The sequence below is a fragment of the Otolemur garnettii genome, unplaced genomic scaffold (assembly GCF_000181295.1).
Source record: "Otolemur garnettii isolate 467f Iridium unplaced genomic scaffold, OtoGar3 scaffold00198, whole genome shotgun sequence".
Lineage (NCBI taxonomy): Eukaryota > Metazoa > Chordata > Mammalia > Primates > Galagidae > Otolemur > Otolemur garnettii.
This window is the reverse complement of record NW_003852593.1, coordinates 2,122,603-2,145,636: the sequence shown is the minus strand read 5'-3', so window position 1 is coordinate 2,145,636 and position 23,034 is coordinate 2,122,603. Positions and strand designations below refer to the sequence as shown.

Below are 23,034 nucleotides of genomic sequence, written 5' to 3'. Positions count from 1 at the left end.
GACCCCCTGACGCTGCCTGAGGACGAGCTGCCTCCTGGGTTCTCTGACTCACAACATCCTAGCCCCTTAGCAAACAGCTTCTTTGTTTCATTGTCCTATCTCATTCTGATGGTCTGAAAACCTCTTTCGCCAGCTTTATTTCAGAATCTAGTTTCCCCAAGTGTCCCCTTCCTTGTGCCCAGCCCTCTGAGGAGGTGGAGCCACCTGAGCCCTGAGCCTGGCTGATGGGAGCTGGAGCAGCAGCATGTGTGGCTCCAGGCCTGGGCCCGAGTGCTCGGCATGAAAAAAGCCAAAAGCGGGGGTGGGGGTGGGGTGGTGTCCCCTGGGACCACTGGCCCTTCTACACCAGGCAGGCAGAAAGACACTGGGACAAGGCCAGCCAAGGTCGCAGGACCACCCAGCTGATCCCAGGTGGCCACAATCATAAATGTTTTCTGTCTTAAGCCACTAAGTTTGGGAGAGCTGGGAAGGAGCCAGTGACAGTCACCTGACTCCTGGTAAACCCTCATAGCCCTAAGTGCCACCAGGGTAGCTGAAGAAAAACAATGCTCTCCATGAGCAGTGCCTGACACTTCCGATGACTGGGTGCTGCAAACAGGATGGCTTTCCAGAATCCTAATCCAACCACAGCTGACAGCAGCAAACCCCCATGTCCACCAGCCCATCTGCCCTCACCCTGCTGGACTTGGGGCCAGACAAGCAGCAAGACAGTGGCTGGGCACCTGAGAGCAGGGAGTTGGGCAGAAGGAGGCCGGGCCCGTGCCCGCTGTGCACCCTACAGCTGTGTGGGGCCAGTGTCAGCTCTAGGTGAGGCCGGGCTGCACAGCATGTGCTTTTCCTGAGAGACAGGTTCCCTGTGGCCCTTGGGACAGGGGAGATGGTGACTCACCAGGTCCAGGCTCCCTGAAGAGGATACAGATCCCTGGGACTCTCGGCGGCATGGGCCTCCATTGGCGTTGTGGGAGTCTTGACAGGGGAGACACAGTGACTCAGATGAATTGGAAGTGGCAGCTTCACTTGTCCTCACTTGAAACAGAATCCCATCTGTTTGGTCCCACCTCCCAGCCCTGCCCCCATCAGACCATAAAGACAGAGACCACAAGCCCCGTGGAGATATGATGCGCCTTCCCAACCTCGGGGTTGGCAGGTGCACCCCACCGAAGAGGTGTCAGTCTCTGCCCTGTCCACTGCCACATCCTGGCTCCAAAACCTGTGGTCAGCCTGTGGCAGGTGCCCCCAGACTAGCACACACAAAGGCACATGCCAGCCAGGCCTGACCTTCCTCGTCCAACCTGGAATTTCTACTGCAAACTGCAGGTTCTGGGACTAAATGAGAACCCATGCCTGTGGACAGCAGCAGACAAGCCCAGTGATTGAGGGGTCTTTATCAACGACCCATTCAGGGCCCTCTCCTTTGAAAGTCTCAAGTGAGCTAACAATTGCCTACTCTCGCTAACTTAAACTAACTCTATAATCCTATGCTAATTTAAAAATCATGACAATTCTTACAGAAAGGACTTTTGAAAACAGGACCTACTCTCAAATCATGAAATCTGTGCACAGTCTCTGGGGGCTGTCAGGCCATGGTGAGACTGACCAGTGCCTCCAGACACTACTGCCCTCCCCAGTCACCACCCACCTCCTAAAATATTTCCAGGTTTCACCCTGGGCCAAAATCAAAACTTTTGAATTCTGGGGCATTCCCTGCACTCAGGGTTGTAAAAGCCTTCCAGAGGGCTCCCTGAAGCTCTGTGGCCTGCCTGTGACAAGGCTCAGTTCTCAGGACAGACCCTCGGCCAGCACTCCCCCCTCCTGGATGCTCAGCAGGCCCAGCCACACCCCGCAGCAATGTCTGCCCCGGCAGCCCCTCATTGGAGGTGGATTCTACAGCTCCCAGCTGCCTTTGCTTTGAAAAGAACAGTCTACAACACAGCTGGGAGCTTAGGCGCTGCCCCAGGCCCACACCTCCTGTGGACATTGGCCTGAGGGGGCGGGCCCCTCACTCACCTCCTGCAGGTGCACCTCTTGTGCTCACTAGGTCATGGTCACTGCTGACTTCAACCTGGGCCCCTCACCCACCTCCTGTGCTCACTAGGTCATGGTCACTGCTGACTTCAACCTGGGCACCATAGGCTTAGTACTAGCCCCTTGCCTTTAGGTGGGACACACATTACTGAAAATAATCCCTTTCTCAAGAGTCTCTAGAGAAGAAGTCCTTCCCAGCTCTCTCATGTGCTCCCCTGTACCCACATAGAATGACCTCCACTTCCTCTGCCCTAAAGGTGGGGTGATCCACCCTCTTGACCCCCAGTCCTCTGCCAGCACCCATCAGGCTGGCAGCACTCAGCCAGCAGCTGGCCAGGGTCCTGAGGCCCGTTCTCAGCACCACAGGAGCCTCTCTCTCTCACACTATGCATGTCACAGAGAATCTCAGTCACATACAATAAAAACACCAAGGGGGAAATATCCTGAATGGGAACTTTTTTTTTTTTTTTTGACAGAGCCTCACTCTGTTACCTTGAATAGAGTTAGAGTGCGGTGGCATCATAGCTCATGGCAACCTCAAACTCTTGAGCTTGAGCAATCCTCCTACCTCAGCCTCCCCAGCAGCCAGGACTATAGGGGCCCACCACCACACCTGGCTTTTTTTTCTCTCTCTTTTTTTTTTTTTTTAAAGAGACAGGCTTTTGATCTTGCTCAGGCTGGTCTCCAACTCCTATATTCAAGGGACCCACCTGCCTTGGCCTCCCAGAGGGCTGGGATTACAGGTGTGAGCCACTAGGCCCAGCCTTAAATGGGAAAACTTCAAGATTTACAATAATTAAGAAAAGTTTAGGGGGCAGCACCTGTGGCTCAAAGGAGTAAGGCGCCAGCCTCATATGTCAGAGGTGGCGGGTTCAAACCCAGCCTCAGCCAAAAACTGCAAAAAAAAAGAAAAGTTTAGGAAGTGTTTGGTACCCAAACTCTGGTGTTATTTAAAAAAAAAAAAAATGCCTAAGGCACAAGAACACCTGAAGAAGCCAAGAAAAAGCCTGGGGCCTCTGGGTGAACAACAAAATAGCACATTTATACTTTCTCTCTGTGTTTGATTGTATTTTCCAAATTTTCTGCCCCAAACACCTATTACTTTATAGCAAGATGACAGCCAGTGAGGGCAACTATCATCTGGCCCCTCACAGTGGGTTGGGGTCTGGTTCCCTCAGAAGCTCCGTCTCCTGCACATGGGGCACAACCCCCCAAGGACAGCAGCCTGTGATGGGGGAGGGGATGGGGCTGACCCAGCCTGGACAGCATAGCCCACATAGGCCAACACCACAGACCGTTTGCAAGGTCACCATGCTCCTTCTTCTTCTGGGACCTCCCGGTGCTCCGAGTCCTCGACCAGGAGAAGAAGGCACCTCTCCGCCTCCTCTCACTGTCCTCCTCCCCCAGCTCCTCGTTCAGGGATCTTCCTGACTTTGACTTTCCACTTAGCTGCAGCAAACGGAAACCTTGGTTAGAATAAGTTATGATGACAGTGTATCCAGGGAACTGAGCAGCGAGCTGTCCTAGAGCACTCTTGGACAACATCCAGCCAGCAGAAACATCCTGCACCACATCCCAGCCCAAGGCCAGCCTGGATGTCCCTGTCTCTCACCTGGTGCTGGTGAAAGGACACGTGGACACTGGCCTCTGTCCCCCTCCCTCAGTGTTCTCCACTGATGAAACATGCCCCACAGTGGCCTGAGGCCAGGCCCAGGGAAGGGCACCTTTTTTGGCGTGGACACGCTGGAGTGGTCCGAGCTGAGGCTGTGCTTGGATGCGGGGCTGCTGGGGGCCTGCTGCGAGTCCGGGAGGGCACGGCCTTCCACCTCTGCCAAGATGCACTCCTGATACAACGGAGACTTCAGGAAGCGCGTGTAGCTGTCGAACTTCATCAGGTTGAAAATCTGGGGAATGGAGCAACACAACACGGGTGCACAGCCTGAAGAGACAAGGCTGTCGGGGACCCACAGCCCGTCCTAGAAGGACCGCACAGCAGCCCATTTCTGCCTGCTGCCTGGAGCTCGTCTGAGTTCCTTTCCAGCATCCCTTCACCAGACCAATACAAACCAGCCTCTAACTGATCACTCTCAAAGTCAGCAAAGAGAAACAACTTCTATCAGACTGTCTTAAGAATGAAACCAAAATCAAGTGGAAATCTGACGGGGTGAGAGCTGCCCTGACAATGCCGTCTTCCACGTTTTCTAAAAACACTGCTCTCGTGAGTCAGCCACAAGGTAAGCTCTGAGGCCAGCGAGCAGGGCTCTGTGTAGCAATGGGTTACTTATTTCCTATCACAGTGATGTCCTAACATTTGTTTATTTATTTTTATTATTTTTGAGACAGAGTTTCATTATGTCGCCCTTGGTAGAGTGCCGTAGCGTCACAGCTCACAGCAGCCTCCAGCTCTTGGGCTTAGGTGATTCTGTTGCCTCGGCCTCCCAAGTAGCTGGGACTACAGCACAGCCACAATGTCCGGCTATTTTTCTGTTGCAGTTGTTTAGCTGGCCCGGGCCAAGTTTGAACCTGCCACCCTCAGTGTATGGGGGTGGCATTGTAATCACTGTAGTACAGGCACCGAGCTGATGTCCTAAGATTTAAAACAATTCAAGCACACACACACTCATGTTGTCACGAGTGTATGACCTCGTGCACACACACTGTCACCTGCAGAGTGGCAGGAGCAGGGGAGTACCTCCTGCCTCCAGCCTTGCAGATCCCTGACGCTCCATCTGCTCCCCTGAGACAATCCCACTGCTGTCTGGGAGCATGGTCTAAACAGTGGGTCCTGCTGCCCGGCTCTGCCTAGAACCCCTCAGATACCAAGACATGGGGATACCTGCAGCTGCTGCTCCTTGAACATGTCCGGGTGAGGTGCATTGAGAATGTCGTCTGCCAGCTGCGCCTGGCTGTCAATGTTGACAGGGGTGGTGGCTTTGCTGCACAGAAACTTACTGAAAATCTCCCGGGCCCTGTAGGAAAGCTGACAGGGGAACACAGCTGAGTAGGCGTGGGTGGCAGGCCTCCCCACAAGTGCGTTTCTGTGTGTGAGGGCCTGAGCCAGCTCTGGATAGGGGTGGCGCAATTCCACAGGCTCATTAACACTACTTGGAATAGTGAGACCCCACAGGCCCTTCAAAAGCCAGGGTAAAGCCTGCAGGTGGGCCACCCCTGTACTCCTAATTGAGAAGAAAGGAGTGTGAAGGTGCCCAGTCATGTCCACGTGAGTATCCCTGCGGGGAAATCAGCAGCGCAGGCAGCTGAGACCAGCACCTAGGAGTTCAGGCCAGAGAAGCTGAGGCATCTGTCTGAGGAGATGAGGCTTGCTCCCCCGCCCTTTCTCGTTGCACTGTTATCTGGTCTCTTCAGATGTTCCACTACTCTATGTCCCCGTTTATCCTTCACCCAACCTTCTATAATATGATCTCCCCTCTCTTTCTTAACCTTGACCTCTGACTGTTATGCACCCTATAAAAAGACTCCAGGACACAGGACAGGGCTGCACTGTTCTCATGCTTCCCCCAGGCCCGTGGACACCATATGCCCTCACAGGCTTCAAGTTTTATGCACTAAGTTTGGGGCGTATAAATTCCATTCCTTCCTTAGTGCTGTCTCCCTTTCTGGCCACTGTCCCAGGCTGCAGTCCACTAGACACCCAACAATTTCTTGCTTGATAAATAAATGTAAGTACAAGCCAGTAAGCAACTTTACTGAACTGGCTCCTCTATAGTTTTTTAATTGGATACTTTAACCAAGGACTACCCCCAGGAGTGCCAGGACACACCGCGGCATTTCTGCATGGCAGTCCCCACCCCGTAAAGCATGAGTGCAGGAGGGCAAAGCCCAAGGGTGCTGAGAGGCCTCAGCTGTGAGTGTGGCTGTCCACTGGGGAGCAGGGAACGAGGGTCACTGGCTGTACCGGGCAAACCGCCATGTGTCCCTCCAGGCTCACCCGTCTGGCCGCGTGAGTGTCCTTAGGACACTCTTCTGCTTGGGTGTTATGTAGGATCCCCTTTAACACACACTCCTCCCTCTGAGTTCCAACACACTGACGGGCAGCACGCTGCTGGTGAACGCTGCGTGGCTGAGGCATTTACACCACCACTATGTTTAGGCAAAATTAAATATCATGTATATTTAAAAATTTATTCTGAAAAAGAATTGACATTTTCAAACCATGTGAAAATATTTTTACACCAACTTTTCAAACTGGGCTAGATGTTAATCATATGCTAAACTGACCTATCGTGGAACCATCTGCTCTTTAATAATCTAGGCATGAAGAAATTTACCTCTTTTTTATCATGTGCAGGAACATGGTTGAAATATTCACAGGCCTGCCAGAATAAAATGTTTTCTTCACTGAATTCTTTCCTTAGAAAATCCTAAGAAAAACACCATCAATTAACACTGACACACAGATCAATGAAAGTGGGCACTTACCCTAGGGGGCCTGTCCTCTGCGTGAGCTCTGATTTTATTTCTTCATTCCTACTTTTTTCTTTTTCTATTGCCCTCGATAGAGTGCCGTGGCGTCACACAGCTCACAGCAACCTCCAACTCCTGGGCTTAGGAGATTCTCTTGCCTCAGCCTCCCGAGTAGCTGGGACCACAGGTGCCCACCACAATACCTGGCTATTTTTGTTGTTGTTAAAGTTTGGCTGGTGCCAGGTTCGAACCTGCCACCCTCGGTATATGGGGCCTGCGCCCTACTCACTGAGCCACAGGTGCCGCCCCTACTTTTTTCTTATTTTTACCTTCTACATGATCTTTCAAGCTCCTCTCATCAGTGAATTACCCAAGGGCCTTCAAAGATAACCCTAAAAGCTGCCCACACTGTGGGGACGACCTCCTTGGTGTTCATAGCCATTTCCTCAGAGCTGCACCTTTCTCTCTAACACCTGCAGAGATTATCTCTGGCAAACAGAGAAGAGCCAAGGGGGTTTTCCCCTGGGGGACGGGCCAGCCCAGGCTCCCTGCACCCACCCTCGCTGAGCCCTGAGGGATGGAGGAGACACCCGACAGGCTGCTCAGGGGCTGAGGGGAACCTGCAGGTGCTGCTATCTTTAGGGTGGGCAACCCATCACACTCAGGCTGCCTCAGAGTACAGACCACCCCACCAGCCTCACGGCTCTCCCCACTCACAGAGAAGTAGTGGACACCCAGGGGGTCCTGCAGCAGACGCTCAAATGACACTGCCCAACTGGCGACCCTCCTCTCACGCAGGCGCCGGCAGCTCTGCACGCTGGGGAGGCTGGCATTGCTGCTCAGGCTGTTGCTGCTCACACAGTCCTTCAGGTCTGCACCCGTCAGCTCTGCGGGACCAGCATAGACGGCACCTGCACCCCCATGCTCCGGCCACCACCAAACTTTGTGCTCTGGGGCACTGGCCGCACACACACAGTGGACCTGTAGCCACCAGTGCCTTCCTGACACAGGGCCAGCGGCAAACACCACACAGACCCCACACACGTGTTCACATACACGCTCACACAACACTCCCACGCTCACAAAGGTACGCACTTACTTGAGAGTAACAAACAACAGCCATGGGATCCATAGGAAAGGAATCGACTTTACACAGACACTCCACACACAATGGTAAGGACCAGCCATCCACTGGTCCACACTCAGCAGGACTCATTTTACATCAAGCAGCACAGTGAAAGCCGCTGGGTGTGGCCTCTGTGTGACTCCCTTCGCTGCAAGTCCCAGCAAGTGCCCCCAGGAACCAGTGTGCAGAGCCATGGGGCAGGTCGCATCTTCTCAAGAGGGGCCCATGGCCTCATGACTTGTGCCTGTCTCTCCACTTCTCAATAGAGTGGCCAGGGCTTAGTGCCTGTAGCTGAGTGGTTAAGGTGCTGGCCACATACACTGGGAGTGGCAGGTTCAAACTGGCCCGAGCCTGCTAAAAAATAATAACGACGACAACAACAACAACAACAATAGCCAGGTGTTGTGGTGGGCGCCTATAGTCCCAGCTACTTGGGAGTCTGAGGCAAGAGAATCGTTTGGGCCCAAGAGTTTGAGGTTGCTGTGAGATGTGATGCCAGGGCACACTACTGAGGGAGATAGTGAGACTGTCTCAAAAAAAAAAAATTTGAGTGTACAGGCATGATGTCCACACTTGAGCTTTTAGCCACAGTGTCAACGCCACAACTCCTGAGTGGTCCCTATGGAAAGCCAGTTCCTGAGCTGCCCACTAATTAGCCTCTGCTTCCCAGTATCTGCTAAGGAAACTCTTAAATAAAGGAGAGGCACCTGGGAAACCCCATTTGTCATCCTTGTCCTGATGTGACCAGTGTTGTGGGGCCCCTGCACCCAGGCGGGCGACCTGGCCACTGAGCCTCAGGGGAAGCATGGCAAGTTCATGCAGATACAGCTCTCCGATGCGGCCCCAGTGTCCCACAAAGGGCTGTCCTAGAATGAAGGCCACCGGGTGCCCTGCTGACCGCAGGTGATCACTGACCATGCTGTCAGGAGGCCATGTCTCCAGGCAGCAAAGCCAACTGACAGTGACAGCACTGTAAGTTTTCACCCGTCTAACACTGTATCCACCTGCCCCGGTACCAAGCACGTGCCCTGCTGTCCTGTGTGGGGCTGAGCCACCCAGCTGGTCATGCTGAGAGGTCAAGGCCACAGGTAACTGCTGCAGGCCAGGACGATCACTCAGACACATCTCCTCATCACGGAGGAGCAGAGACAGAACAAGATCAGCACAGGGGCTGGGGAAGCAGCATTGACCACTGCCCTAAGCTGGAGGCCATGCCGCACTCAGCAGTGAGAGCTGGTCCACAGTCGTGTGGCCTCAGTGGGCAGAGGGCTTCCAAGGAGGCCAGGAGGCAAAGCTGGGATCTGACCCCAGAGCCTGTGTCACCTGCAGTATAGCAACTGAAGGCTACAGTGGCACGGACCAAAGCTCAGAAGCATTTAGATCAAACAAAGAAATGAAAGAGTAATCAAATCATTTAAATTGCTGTAGAAAAAAATTAAGACTCAAAAGGAATTATGATAGGATTGGAAAAGCATAATTTTAATGTTTCTTTGAATCCACCAAGCTGTGTACATGCTTTTTTTGAGATGAAATACTCAGGTCATGGGGGCACTAGCACCCACTGGGGTCTGGGGCGTGCACATGGAAGCTCTGACTCAGAGCACTGGGGAAGAGACAGCGCTCACCACATGCCCCAGGCCACACACCACAGCAGGACAGCCACGTCCCAGGGCCGCTCAAGGACAGCAGAGCAAGGACAAGGCAAGCCTTCCTCTGAACTCAGCAGCTCTGTCCTCAGGTCAACAGAATGGTTTAGAAACGCCTTGCTTAAAGAATGCCACACACGGGTCCCTCACGGGAAGTGCTCCATCTTGCTCGTTTGACATGCACACCCCCATGCCCCATGCTCATGCCCCCAGGCCACCAGCATCACACCTCCACCCCACACACCCAAGCTCACACCCATCCTCTCCGCTCTCCAGGGCAGGGGCCCTTAGGCTTAATTTGCATCCAGCAACTAGACTCCAAGGGGCAATCACAGGCAGCTCTCCCTAAATGAGTTCACCTAGGACCTTTCCCAACAGGTTTTATTAGAACTGGACAAGCTGAGTGGAAGAGTTCATGTGGAAAATGTTGGAAAAACAAAACAAAAAGAGTAACAGGGTGGGTCTCCCCTCAGCAGAGCACACCCCCTAGAACCCATGGGGGCCCCCAAACAGACACATCACATCACTGGGACTGAACACAGCACCTGGAAATGGGCCCCAAATGGCGCATTCATGAGTAAGATGGGGGGGGGCAGACTGCATCCAATGTGACCCGGTCGGCCTTCCTTCCAGCACACGCTAACATAAACCCAGAATGGACAGAAGATTGAAATGTAAAACAAAATTAGAGAAATACTCGAGGAAAACATGGGATAAGTTTTTGAAGTATCTGAGTGAGGAAAAGCTGCTGGAAGGAGACGCAGGCCCAGAGCCACAAGAACAGCACCAGTAACACACAGAGACCTGGAACCATGCCCGTAAATCCCGCCACTCGCTAAGTCCAAGGGCAACAGACTGTGGGAAATACATGTCCCACACCCCAGAGGTGAAGGGCCGGCTCTCCTGCTGTGCAAGAGTACCTATGGGTGGATAAGAAGGATAAGAAGAAGGTCAAGGAGCACAGGGAAGGTCGAGGAACAGAGGGAGATGGGGAGTGGGGACAGCGGGGCAGAGAGTACTGAGAACCTGGGCTGCTTAGCAGTCACCTCCCTGGCTAAGGTCATAGCACCATGAGGTCTGAGCAGAGGCACCTCAGTGCTGCTGGAGAGTGAAACTGACCGACCATCATGGTGACATTCATCGAAATGCAAAATATAAATGCCTGGTGCTCTGGCAGCCCAACTCCAGCTCTTCATGTTGGAAGGCACTTGTGTAAAAGCCAGCGTGGATGCCACCACCAGGGACCTGTGTGAAGGGGTGCTGGCATCAGAAGCAGGGCTCAGCAACATCCGGTCCCTCTGAACTCCAGCCCTTATTTACAAACAAAGTCATGTGAAAACCACGTGGCCAGACTCAGGCGGTATCCAGGCTGGGAGCAGGTGACTGGAAGGGGTGTGGCTGGCTCAGGTTGCCTGTGTGAAGTGAGGGTAAAGGGGTCACCATCCTCACCGCATTCTATTCTAATAAACAAGGTTATTATCATAAAATGGAATATCTGCACCTGAGGACCATAAAGTTTTTCCTCCAGATTTTTCCCCTGAGGTAATAAAGGCCTTAAACAAAACTGAGGGATAAAGAGAAGTTAACCAACCTCAGGAGGAAGGAAGAGCTTCCACGGCACAGGGCACAGGCCTGTGCAAAGGCCCCGTGGAGGAGAAACACAGCACACACTAGTCTTTCTGGCTGGGCTGTGTGGACCTGACCCGGCACAGGAGGAGGCCCAGGTGAGGGTGCCGGCAGCTGGACAGAGGCAGGGCAGGCAGAGAAGGAGGATGACGCACCTCCTAGTTCAGCCCTGCAAAGGTGCCGAAACTCCTGTTTCTCTAATAAAATGTGTCGGAGCCCAACAACACAAGCACAGTGCTGAGAAGCCTCCACCTGCCTCACCCCAGAGCACACAGGCTGCTGGGCCTCTTGTGGGACACACAGACCACCCTGTGCCCAGTAGTTCCCCGGGCTCCCTCCTCCCTCCACTCCCAGGCCAGCTGACCGTGGGGCTACTGCTTTGCTCCTCCAGCACTGGCTGTGGGAGGTGCCATGTATTTTTGGAAGGAAAGCAGACTGCACATAAATGCTGGTGAAGGAGGACCAGTAATTGACCAATCTCACTATTACAAGGCTTGGTGAGTACTAATTATTTCTAAGACTCACACATTAACAATTGACGTTTTAACATTTTAGAAAAAGCAAGCAGTGACCCGCCTGCTGTGTCAACTGAGAGTCCTCCTCCAGCCCTGGGGTCCCACAGATGTGGAGGCCGTGTCAGAGAGATGCAGACTAGTGCCAGTGGCAAGGGTGGCAGCAGAGGATGCAGGAGGCCTCGGGCTGGGACTGTGCACAGCTGGCCTGCTCGTGGGCTCTGCCCAGGCTCAGAGTCCACTCAGGCAAGATGCCCAGGAAACGGAAAGGGTCACTTCAGCTGGGTCTCAAGACAGCAGAGTTCCTGGGTCCCTCGCTCTCTTTGGAGCCAGTGGCTGGGGAAGAACGGTCCTCTAGGGGCTCCAGCCTCCTTTAGAGGACACACACGAGACCAACCCCTGTCTATGCAGCTTTGTTTCTGACTTAAAGGACCCAAGTAGCTGCCCCAACCACTGTCCTCTGATGGCGTCAGGCCATGAGGATGGGGCCTAACTCCACCACAAGCCACAGGGGGTGAAGGAAGAGGACAGCCTGGAGGAGAAGCAGAGAGAAGGCTCTGGCCATGGCCCTAGGCCCATGCTACTCCTGCCCATAGGTCAGGCGGCAAACTATGCCCCTTGATTTCCCAAGGGTACAGATGGGACATGGCTGGCACACGTGCTTTCTGGAGTCCACGTCCTCAACCCACTTCATTCTGAGACAGTCACATCTCCAGGAAACCATGCACTCTTCAAAGTGGGAAAATGAGGGACAACTGTCGGCTACATAAGAAATGTCACTACAGAATTATTTTAATCACAGGCTCTCCAGGAGAATTTTTGGACAAAGTATGTGCACACAACTTGCAGAAGAGTAAAGAAAGCAGAGGCCCTGCAAGGGGGCTAGGCCAGGAGGGTCAAGGGTCCCCACGGTTCAGCACAGCTCAGCCCCCCTTGAGTACTTCTCTGGTTGTGAATTGTGATCATACCTAACATGCTCTAGGTGGGCCTTGCCACAGGGAACAGAGTGAGCGTTTAGGGCAGCCTGTCCTCACCTGAGACGAAGTTCTTCCCAACAGCCCAACCCTGACCACAACCTCAGGGCCAAGGCATGAGACAGACACAGCAGCATGTCCAAGCTGTTGTCCTACTCAGAATGACCTGCCTGCCAGGGCAGCTCAGACGACGGGACGCACCACAGGCCACAGAGCGGCTGCTGATTCCTGTTGTCATCCTGCCATTCTCCCAACTGAGAGGGCAGAGTCTGCTAGAGAGCAGTTCTAGGCCAGGACGTTTTAAAGTCTGTTTCAGATTTGCTGAAAACTGGAAAAGCCAGGACGTTTGCATTGGTTGGTCAAACATGTAAGCTACATATTACAAATTTCAGTGATACCCCAAGATCACAAGTTTGCAGTTAATTCTACAGCGTGTGGCCTTAGTCTGTTTCATCTCCCCAGAACACTGCACCACACCTTCATCTCAGGCACTCTGTATCTGGGCCACCCCTCCAAGGCAGGATCCAGGCGGGAACTCTCACAGGCATGTCTGCAGCGTCCCCAGCTCATGGAGACCCTCGAGCAGACATACCTGACTACCATTCACGTCAGACTGCCCGACAACCACAAGGTGCACAGACGGGGTGGGGGGGCTTTACCTGGGCAGAGCTGATAAGAGCCACTGTGGTGCCACTTAACCAAATACTTCCAACCATTCACCGCAAACCACCCCTCCGAGTCCATACCAGGGTCAGCCCAGGTGGCCCCGGGGTAAGGCTGGGGCCCCGCACGGGGACATTGTTCCTTAGTGAGCGCTTCCAGGCAGGGCAAATTGCTGCAGTCTCCTCAGCGTCCCAGCACACGGCGTGGCAAAGGCAGCTCTGCCTGCCAGTGCTAGTGGAGAGGGAGTAGCACAGGACATGCATAATTCACAGCGGCCCTGCAGCCTGCTGCCCGCACGTCAATTATTCACACCAAGCAGAGCGAGGCCTCAGTAACCGCACACCAGGAGAGCCTGCAGAAGCCATTTGTTCTTCAGTAAACTAGCAGTGGTGAAATAAAAACAGAATAATTAGGAGGGTTTTTTTTTTGAGACAGAGCCTCAAGCTATCCCCCTGGGTAGAGTGCCATGGCACGACAGCTCATAGCAACCTCCAACTCCTGGGCTCAAGCGAGTCTCCTGCCTCCGCCTCCCAAGTAGCTGGGACCACAGGTGCCTGCCACAACGCCTGGCTATTTTTTTTGGTTGCAACCATCATTGTTGTTTGGCGGCCCGGGCTGGATTCGAACCCGCCACCTTAGGTGTATGTGGCTGGTGCCTTAGCCACTTGAGCCACAGGCGCCAAGCCACAAAATAATTAGGAGGTTTTTAAACTCATTTCCACCTATTATTTTTTTTTAATCTCATAAACACAAAACCTATCTTTTTAATGACAACGTGATTATAAAAAAATCCATGCTACCGAGAATTTGTACTTAGTTAGGTGATAGCAATGATGCCAAACTGAGCCATGAGGAATGTTTTCCCTTCAAAATGAAAGCCAGCTCACAGGCATGTCTGAAAAACCCTGGGAGTCGACACAGAGCCTCACCCACCTGGCCGCTGTTCTCACCTGCATGGGACAAGCCAGGCCCAATCCTTTCAAGGGTTAGGAAACATCCTGCAAACTCAGGTCAGGGCTTGGCAACCCTCTTCTGCAAAGGGTCAGAAAGTGCTCCAGGCCACTGCAGCCTGTGGAGGCAACTTGCACAGGAGTGGCGACTGTGTCCAGCAACCCTGTCATCACTAGAACTGCAGCAGGCTGAAGCTGGCTGTGGGTGTCATCTCCTGACCTCTGCTTTTGATTCCTGGAGGGACACTGCTACACAAACAATCTTAACTGCATGGCCATTCTAGAAGAAAGGTACTAAATCAATCTCAACATTTTCTAAGAAAAAAAAAATTCCTGCAAATGCTTTAAAGATAAAGCTGAGCCTGGACCGGGCCTGCCTTTCTGTCCGAGCTCTCCCACCTCCCACTGCCACAGGACAGACAGCGTCCCCGCAGCGACGCCCAGCCGGCAGAAGAGGGGCATGGACGGCCAGGCGCCACTCCTTCCTGAGCACATCACCTCAGGTAGGCCCCAGAGTCCCCTCACTGAGCATGCAGGAGCTTGCTATGCTGCTGTGCAGGCCGCACAGTAAAGACAGTGAGTCACTCCGCCCAGCTCCACCATCACAGACTGGGAGACCAAGGCAGGACTTGCCTGGAAAACCACCTGCGGCTGCACCAACCTTGTCCCTTCTCAGGCAACTTGTGCCATCCTTCTGGGTGGCAACTTTCTATTTTGACATAATTTCTATTTTGACCCGTGCCCGGATCCCATGGATGTAGTTCCAAGTCCTGCTTGTGCCTCCTCAGCCCATTGCTTTCTGAACCAGGAAGGCTGACAGTCCAGATTCCAGGTTCAACAACTGTCTCTCAGTCTCCTCTCATCTGGAGTGTCCCCAGCCTTTGTGTCTCCAGAACGTGATGCAGGCCCTGATTTGGGGGCTGCCCCTGGTATGATGCTGTGTTTGTCACCAGCCTCTTCTTAAAAGGGAGGTGGCGTCACAGCTAATGATGCTGGTGATGTTCGCGCTGACAACATGGGTCAGGTGCTGGGTTCTTCTGCTATAGAATTTCTCGCTTTCCCTGTAACAGTAAGGTTTGTGGGGATGACTCTGCCTTGTTCCTCACCAAGCTGCAGCTGCAGCCTGAGCACCTGCTGATGTCCCTCCGCCACCACTGCTCCTCCATGCTCAGCCTACACTCTGCTCTGGAGCCTCCCCTTGGCCCCGTCTCGGGGGCTTTTATTTTAGCCATTTATGCCCTACCAATATCTTTTTGTCCGGATGCTCAGCCCCTCCCTTTGGCTGGCACCAGTGTCCTGCTTAGTGTCCTCACTGCACACCAAGCACACCTCTTCTGGTATTTAAAAAAAAAAAAGCCCCAGCCTCCGATGGTGACCTTGCCTTTCCCTGTTCCAGCCTAGGAGTCAAGTCCTTCTGCTAAAAGGCATAAGACCCGAGGGGTGCTCATGCTGCCAGCCCTCCCAGAGCACACAGGCACCCCCATGCTCACTCCGCATCTCCACAGGGCCTGCTGGCACCTCCCCTTGCTGCCCAGCACCCCAACTGCATTATCATCTTTCTCTTTTCCATACTTGTAGCTCTTTCCCCCACAGTGGGGAAAAGGCTCCCATGACCCCTTTGGGGGGGACAAGATCCCGTTATCACCCAGGCTGGACTGTAGCTGTGTCGTCGCAGCTCACTGCAGCCCCCAATCCATGGCCTAGGCCTCTCAGGCATGGTAGGATTACAGATGTGAGCCACCGCACTGGGCCCCATGACCTTGGATGGGGGTGCTCTTTTGCTCAAGGCCAGCACACACACAGAGCAGAGCAAGAACTTCCAGCCCGCACTGCAGCAAACACACACACTCACTGTGCTCTACTGCTGTGCACTCTAGTCTGTGAAGCCTGCACTTGTTCACCAGAGAGAACGTGTCTGCCCTCCAAAACAGCCAGGGACACTGGCTATAAGCTCAGTCCAGCACAAAGTCCAGCTCCAGGGGAGAGCTCAGTCCAGCACAAAGTCCACCTCTAGGGGAAAGCTCAGGTGGAGACTTGCGCCTGGGCAGACCTATCTGACTCTGGGTGGTGAGAGGTGAGGAGATACACAGCCTTGATGGGAGGGGTGGGGGCCCCAAAAGGTGGGACAGGCGCAGGTCCCATCTTAGCTTCAGACCTAGGGTGGCCACCAGCACCTCATTTTAGCAAGAGCTGGCTACTAAGTGCAGAGCCCACTGGAGTCTGGAGCCCTGAAGCCTCAGAACAGACTTTAGAAGCCATTAATCTAAGTCAGCCCAGTTTATGCTCAAAGCTGCCCAGGTCTAAAGACGTCCGGACCTGCCCGTGCTGACCCTGGGGACCGAGCTGGGCCCAGACTCCCTTTAAGCTCTGCCCATGTTTTTGGGAAGTCTGCCTCCCCAGCCTCCAGATCTCTGGAGAGGGGTGATTACACCTGATAACTCTCACAGAACCCTCAAGGTGTAGTGCCCTTCTAAGAAATGTGGACCCGAATAGAAAAAATCTAAATTCTGGGTCTTTCCTGCAGTTACTAGGAGACAGACTTATAACCATCCTGGTGGAGCACAGCAAGACACACTTCCCACGTGTGAGTGGATGTGAACTCTGTCTGGAGAGTGAAATGCTGGCAGATGGGCGCGCGCCACAGAGCCCATGGGTGGGAAGGGCCAGCGTGGGGTGTGAGGCAGCCAGCAGACACATGAATCCTGCTACCCATAATCAGGATGCTGGGCTAAGTGCTGTCAACCATGACTGTGAGTGGCTGGTGGACGAGGGGGCACAGCTGACCACAGAGAGCCCCCAGGACTCACCAATAAGACACAGGACATTCTTCAAAGATCAGCCCTAACTGAATTGTTTATTATGCCGACTTGAACTGAAAAAAACTTATGTTACTGGGTAATTCCTTTAAGAAAGTCATTTATTTCAACTAACAAAATATTTATAGTCTACGAATGACGTTCCCCTTCTGTTCTCGCGTCAATGGCCACACATGAAGTTCAGACCTCCCAGCGCGGCCCCATCCTGGGGACGCTGCCTAGTGTAGAAGCTCAAGGACCCCAAGTACTGACCTCATGATGAAGACTCAAAAATGGTCCTAGGCTGGGCACAGTGGCTCACGCCTGTGATCCCAGCACTCTGGAAGGCCCAGGTGGGTGGATCCCTTGAGCTCAGGAGTTAGAGACCAGTCTGAGCAAGAGTGAGACCTGTCTCTACTAAAAATAGAAAAACTAGCTGGGTGTTGTGGTGGGCACCTGTACTCCCAGCTCCCTGGGAGGCTGAGACAGGAGGACTACTTGAACCCTGGAGTCTCAGGTTGCTGTGAGCTATGATGCCACAGCGCTCTACCAAGGGTGACAAAGACTCTGTCTCAAAAAAAAGAAAAAAAAAATCACAAACCCTCCCTCAAAGCCAAGGTGAGGCCACCTAGACAGGAAACTAAAGATACAGTCTCTCCTTCACCAGGATCAGGCAGGGTTCACGGGGGTGAGGGGGACCTCCTTCACAAGGGATGGCACTTATGGGCCAGCTATTTAAGTTGAAAAGTGATCACATGAGACCAAAAAAAGAAGACCTACCATATCAGGTGTGCAGTGGGGACATTAACAACTCCAGCAACCACACAGCCTGGCTTTTCTAGAATGGCTATGATTTCACTAATAAAGGTGATGGAAAATGAGAAAGTAAATACAGTGTAGTACCTGCAGCTTTTATGTGACTTCTGATATAAAACGATCCAACTTAAAACGTCATTTGTCCTAAACTGAGGTTCCCAAACCCTGGTACCCACGCTGGTCCCGTATCCCTGCTCCAGAGCCTGCTGCCTTTGACCTGGCTCTCCCGCTTGTCATGAAGATCTGCAAGGCCCTGGTTCTTCTATGGAGCAGGAGGGATGGTTCCACCCCACAGCCCAGCCATTCCCTCCATCCTTCTCCTGAAACTGGCAGGGGAAGGCTCTGGTGGGTAAGCAGGACATGGCCAGCACCTGGTTCTCATTAATTCACAGACGCCCACTGATCGTCCCTCCCTGCCAAGCTCTGTTCTTGGAGCTGTGTTCTCCAGCCCAGTCTCAGCCAGCCCAGAACATAGAGACTCAGTGGGGTTCTCGAGCCCCAGCGCCCACCTCCTGTGAGGCAGGGTGTTACCTTTCAGGAAGACCAAGGTAACAGGTCGTGCCAACTCAGCAGGGCTTCTGGAGTCCTACCTGAGGAACTTCCCCTAAGACCGTGATGAGGAACATTCACCAACATCCGCAGGACAGTACTAGGCACAGAACAGCAGCACCAGCCAAGTGCGCAGGTTGTTTGTCTCAAATACTAGCTGATGAGACGGTACAGCTGAAAGGTACCATCATGTCACGTTTCAATGTGTGCATAATTCTAAAACATTCTCCTTTAACAAATGTGAACACGAATCTAAAACCTCTGTTGATCTACTTACCTAAAAGTCTAGTCCTTTCATCCCTCCCTGACGATAACCTATCTTATTAATTGTGTGTTGGTTGTTCTGGATTTTTTTAGACCTCACCAACATATATGTGCTCCCATAGAAACTGCATGTTGTTTCAAGAAAGCCCCTAATTTTTATCTTGCTGAAATCTATTAGTTCCAAAGCTTATATCTGCCGTGTGATATGCTTCCAGTTTTATAGTTAGATAATAACATCGTTCGTGAATAACGATTATTTGATTTTTTCTTTCCAAATTTTAAACTGTATTTATTTTCAAATGCTCTTTTGGCCTCTGCTGTGATAATCACATGGATTTTCTCCTTTATTTCTTTTTTCTTTTTTTTTTGAGACAGAGTCTCACTATGTTGCCCTCAGTAGAGAGCTGTGGCATTATAGCTCACAGCAACCTCAAACTCTTGGGCTTAAGTGATTCTCTTGCCTCAGCCTCTCAAGTAGCTGGGACTATAGCCAAAACACCCGGCTATTTTTCTGTTGCAGTTGTCTTTGTTGCTTAGCTGGCCTAGATTGGGTTCGAACCCACCAGCCTCAGTGTATGTGGCTGGCACTGTAACCACTGTGCTACGGGTGCCAAGCCAGGATTTGCTCCTTTAATCTATTAATACCGCACAATCAGCTGATTCCTGGAGTATTCCTCCACTGAAATAAAGCTCTAGGAAGGCAGGAACTTTGTTTTGTTCAACATCTTCCCAGTGCCCCAAGAGTTTTTAGAAGAAAGTGGTAGCTCAAAAAATAACTCATATATGAGCTATGACTTGAATGAAACTCCTTAATGTTGAACTGTCCTTGCATTTCCTTATGTAAACCATAATTCTTAAGAATGCGTTTTTTTCAACTGCCAGATTTGATTTGCTAATATTTTATTTTAAAATGTCTGTATCTCTTCATATGTGAAATTGGCCAACAATTTAATTTTTGTGTGCCATCCAGTTTTGGTATCATGGACACCCTAATCTTGCAAAATGAGCGCAGTGGCTTCCCATCCTCTAGAGCCTCTGTGGCAGACAGTATTAAGTTTGAATGATGTGCTGCTCCTCCCTGTGGAGAGTGCCCAGACCATGCTCTGGGCTGTGACCAGGGAGTGTCAAGGAGCACATGAGCCCAGAGGAGAAGTGCTGGGCCACTGCCTAATCCTGCCTGATGTCTTCGCCCCCAGTAGCAGGCTCCCAGTGTCCCAGGTAGGAGCCACTCTAATAGTCAGGCTCTTGGAAGGAAACACTTAGAACAAAAACAAAGCCAAAATGCAAGAGACACATAATATAACATAAGCAGGAAATGAACTTCTACTTTGTTACAGCCACTAGGATTTTGGTGTTAGTTGCTACTACAACATTATTGAACATAAATTGACTAACACTTTCACTTACAAACTGGTTTACAGATGGTACCTTTTAGGAGATAGATCTTTGATTTCCAAATCATTTTTGCAAATGCTAATTTATCTAATCAAAAATTCTACTTCTTAAGTCAACTCTGATATTTATAATTTCCCAAAATTTGTCCAAAAGGCACAGTATAACTTTGCTCACAGAACCCCTCACAGTTTCACTCCTTATTCTCTGTACCCATGATGCTTTTTTCATTCTTTGATTTTATTTATTTATTTATTTATTTATTTATGTATTTTTTGAGACAGAGCCTCAAGCTGTCCCCCTGGGTAGAGTGCCATGGCATCACAGCTCACAGCAACCTCCAACTCCTGGGCTCAAGTGAGTCTCCTGCCTCCGCCTCCCAAGTAACTGGGACCACAGGCACCCGCCACAACACCCGGCTATTTTTTGGTTGCAGCCATCATTGTTGTTTGGTGGCCTGGGCTGGATTTGAACCCACCACCTTAGGTGTATGTGGCTGGTGCCTTAGCCACTTGAGCCACAGGCGCTGAGCCATATATTTTATTTTATTATTTATTTATTTATTTATTTTGAGACAAGAGTCTCAAACTGTTGCCCTGGGTAGAATGCTGTGGTGTTATAGCTCACAGCAACCTCAAACTCAGGCTCAAGCGATTATCTTCCCTCAGTTTTTTCTATTTTTAGTACAGACGGGGGTCTTGCTTTTGCTCAGGCTGATCTCAAACTTGTGAGCTCAAGCAATCCACCTGCCTCAGCCTCCCAGACTGTTAGGATTACAGGCGTGAGCCACCACACCCAGCCACTTTTTTCATTCTTTTTTTTTTTTTGCAGTTTTTGGTGGGGGCTGGGTTTGAACCCACCACCTCCAGCATATGGGGCTGGTGCCCTATTCCTTTGAGCCCCAGGCGCCACCTCACTTTTTTCATTCTTGATGTTATCTTTTCCTTTTCCCTCTTTTTCTTGGGGTTTTTTTTTTGAGACAGAGTCTCACTTTGTCACCCCTGGTAGAGTGCCGTGGCGTCACAGCTCACAGCAACCCCCAGCTCTTGGGCTAGGGTGATTCTCTTGCCTCAGCCTCCCAAGTTGCTGGGACTACAGATGCCCGCCATAGTGCCCAGCTATTTTTGTTGCAGTTGCCACTGCTGTTTTAGCTGGCCGGGGCCAGGTTTGAACCCATCACCCTCAGTATATGGGGCTGGCGCCCTACCCACTGAGCCACAGGTGCCACCCTCTTTCCCCTCTTTTTCTTGGTCACACTTGCAAAGACTTATCTTTTGGTTTTGTTGATTAGTTACACTCTGTTTTTTTCCATTTTATTCATTTTTGCTTTTGTCCTTAATTATTTCCTTAATCTTAACCTACATTTCTTTTGTTCTTTTATTCCTTACCTTCTTATGTTGAAAGCTTATTTCCTATATTTTCAAACTTTGTCTAATATACATTTTATTTATTTATTTTTTAGAGACAGAGTCTTACTTTATTGCCCTCAGTAGAGTGCGATGGCATCACAGCTCATAGCAACCTCCAGCTCCTGGGCCCAGGCAATTTTCCTGCCTTGGCCTCCCGAGTACCTGGGACTATAGGTGCCTACCAGAATGCCCGGCTATTTTTGTTGTTGTTGTTGCTTTGGCTGGGGCCAGGTTCAAACCCTCCACCTTCGGTATAAGGGGCTGGCGCCCTACCCACTGAGCCACAGGTGCCGCCCTAATATATATTTTAATGCTACGAATCTTTCGTGAGAACGACTTTGGCTATATTCTACCGGTATTGATAAGACCATAATTGCAAATAGTTCTAAACTGTTTCTATCTTAATTTTCTCCTTGACTCATGAATTATTTAGAAGTATGATTTTAAACTTTCAAATGTATGGATTCTTTTTTGTCATCTTTCTTCTTCTTCTTTTTAAGAGACAGAGTCTTGCTCTGATGCCCAGAGAGAGCAGTGGCAAAATTGTAGCTCATGATGGCTTCAAACTCCTGGGTGCAAACCTCCCGGGTTGCTGGGATTACAGGTGTGAGTCATGCACCTGGCTCTTTTCTGTTATCTTTTTGGGATTGACTTCAATGTAATTACAATACTGCTATCAGTAGATATGATCTGTATTGTGTAAATATTGTTTTTAATTTACAGCAACTGCATTTATGGCAGAGAATAAGTCATAACTTTGGTAAATGTTCAATGCACATTTGAAGAAAGAGCATTGCCTACGAGGTCTAAAGTTCTCCATGTTTCTGCTAGATTTAACTTCTTCATTTTGTCACTCAAATACTTTGTAATCTTATAATTTTTGTAATCAGCTTGATCTCTCAGTTTCTGAAGAAGACGTCACACTCTTCCCCTAAGCAGCTGTCCACTTCTGTTGTGGATGCGTCAGATTCTGATGTGCTGCTCTGGAGCTCCTCTCTGGACACCATCCTCTCTGCTGCATGGCTGTGTCGGATTCTGATGGTGCTGCTCTGGAGCACACCGTCCTCTCCGCTGCTTTCACTGCTTTTTCAATTTGTCTAATATTAATCCTTTTTTCTTAACATTGCCTGTTGCATCTTTCTCATTTAATTATTTGTACCTGTCACTTGGCTTGTTTTGCTTTTTTTTTTTTTAACAGACAGGGTCTTGATGTATTGCTCAAGCTGGCCTCAAACTCCTGGGCTTAGGCAATCCTCCCTCATCAGCCTCTAGACTAGAGTAGCTGGGAGTTAGGTACCTGCCAGCATGCCCGGCTTACGGTCACTTGTTTAAAATCAGATTATTGACAATCTAAATGGAGACTTTTTCTCCTTTGATGCTATTTCTGTTCTGTTGGTATCATAACCTCCTTCAGGACCTGTCTTGGGCTCTTTTCTCTATCCAGTCCCTTTAGGTAATGTTATTCACTTCCAGTGGTTAGTTATACTGGGAACACAATTAACACAACAGTAGTAACACAGGGAAAGCAGCTCCTACTTGTAGCTCCTATGCTATGCCAGGCATTGCTCTCAGGGCCCCTGCTGCCCCTCACAGACGACAGGACTAAGGCACAGGGCCAGTTGCAGCAGGATTGATGCAAACCTAAAAGGCTAGGTCCACAGTCCATCCCTGCCACCTCTTAAAATAGCGTCTCTGGCTGTCCGCAGGTTCCCACCCGTCTCAGAGGTTTGGGCCTACCTTTTCTGCACACTTTAAATGTCCCTGATAGGGTGGCACTGTGCTCAGTGGGTAGGGCACCAGCCACATACACCCAGGCTGGTAGGTTTAAACCTGGCCCAGGCCAGCTAAAACACATTGACAAC

At 51.1% G+C, this 23,034-nt stretch overlaps 1 protein-coding gene across 6 annotated transcripts in view; it reads right to left on the bottom strand.

Annotated features, from left to right (window-relative positions):
* Positions 1 to 23,034, bottom strand: part of RGS12 (regulator of G protein signaling 12) — a 96,366-nt gene that overhangs the window by 14,378 nt on the left and 58,954 nt on the right. For 5 of the 6 annotated variants that reach the window (XM_023507679.1, XM_023507677.1, XM_023507678.1 and 2 more), the window contains 6 exons: positions 7,168 to 7,337; positions 6,315 to 6,407; positions 4,862 to 5,005; positions 3,750 to 3,929; positions 3,321 to 3,474; positions 890 to 966 (listed from right to left, as the gene is read on the bottom strand). In XM_023507679.1, coding sequence (XP_023363447.1) covers positions 890 to 966; positions 3,321 to 3,474; positions 3,750 to 3,929; positions 4,862 to 5,005; positions 6,315 to 6,407; positions 7,168 to 7,337 — 818 coding nt within the window. Of the gene's footprint in view, positions 1 to 889; positions 967 to 3,320; positions 3,475 to 3,749; positions 3,930 to 4,861; positions 5,006 to 6,314; positions 6,408 to 7,167; positions 7,338 to 15,799; positions 15,871 to 23,034 lie in introns of those variants that run through there. The other variant, XM_012812278.2, reaches the window with a different exon arrangement.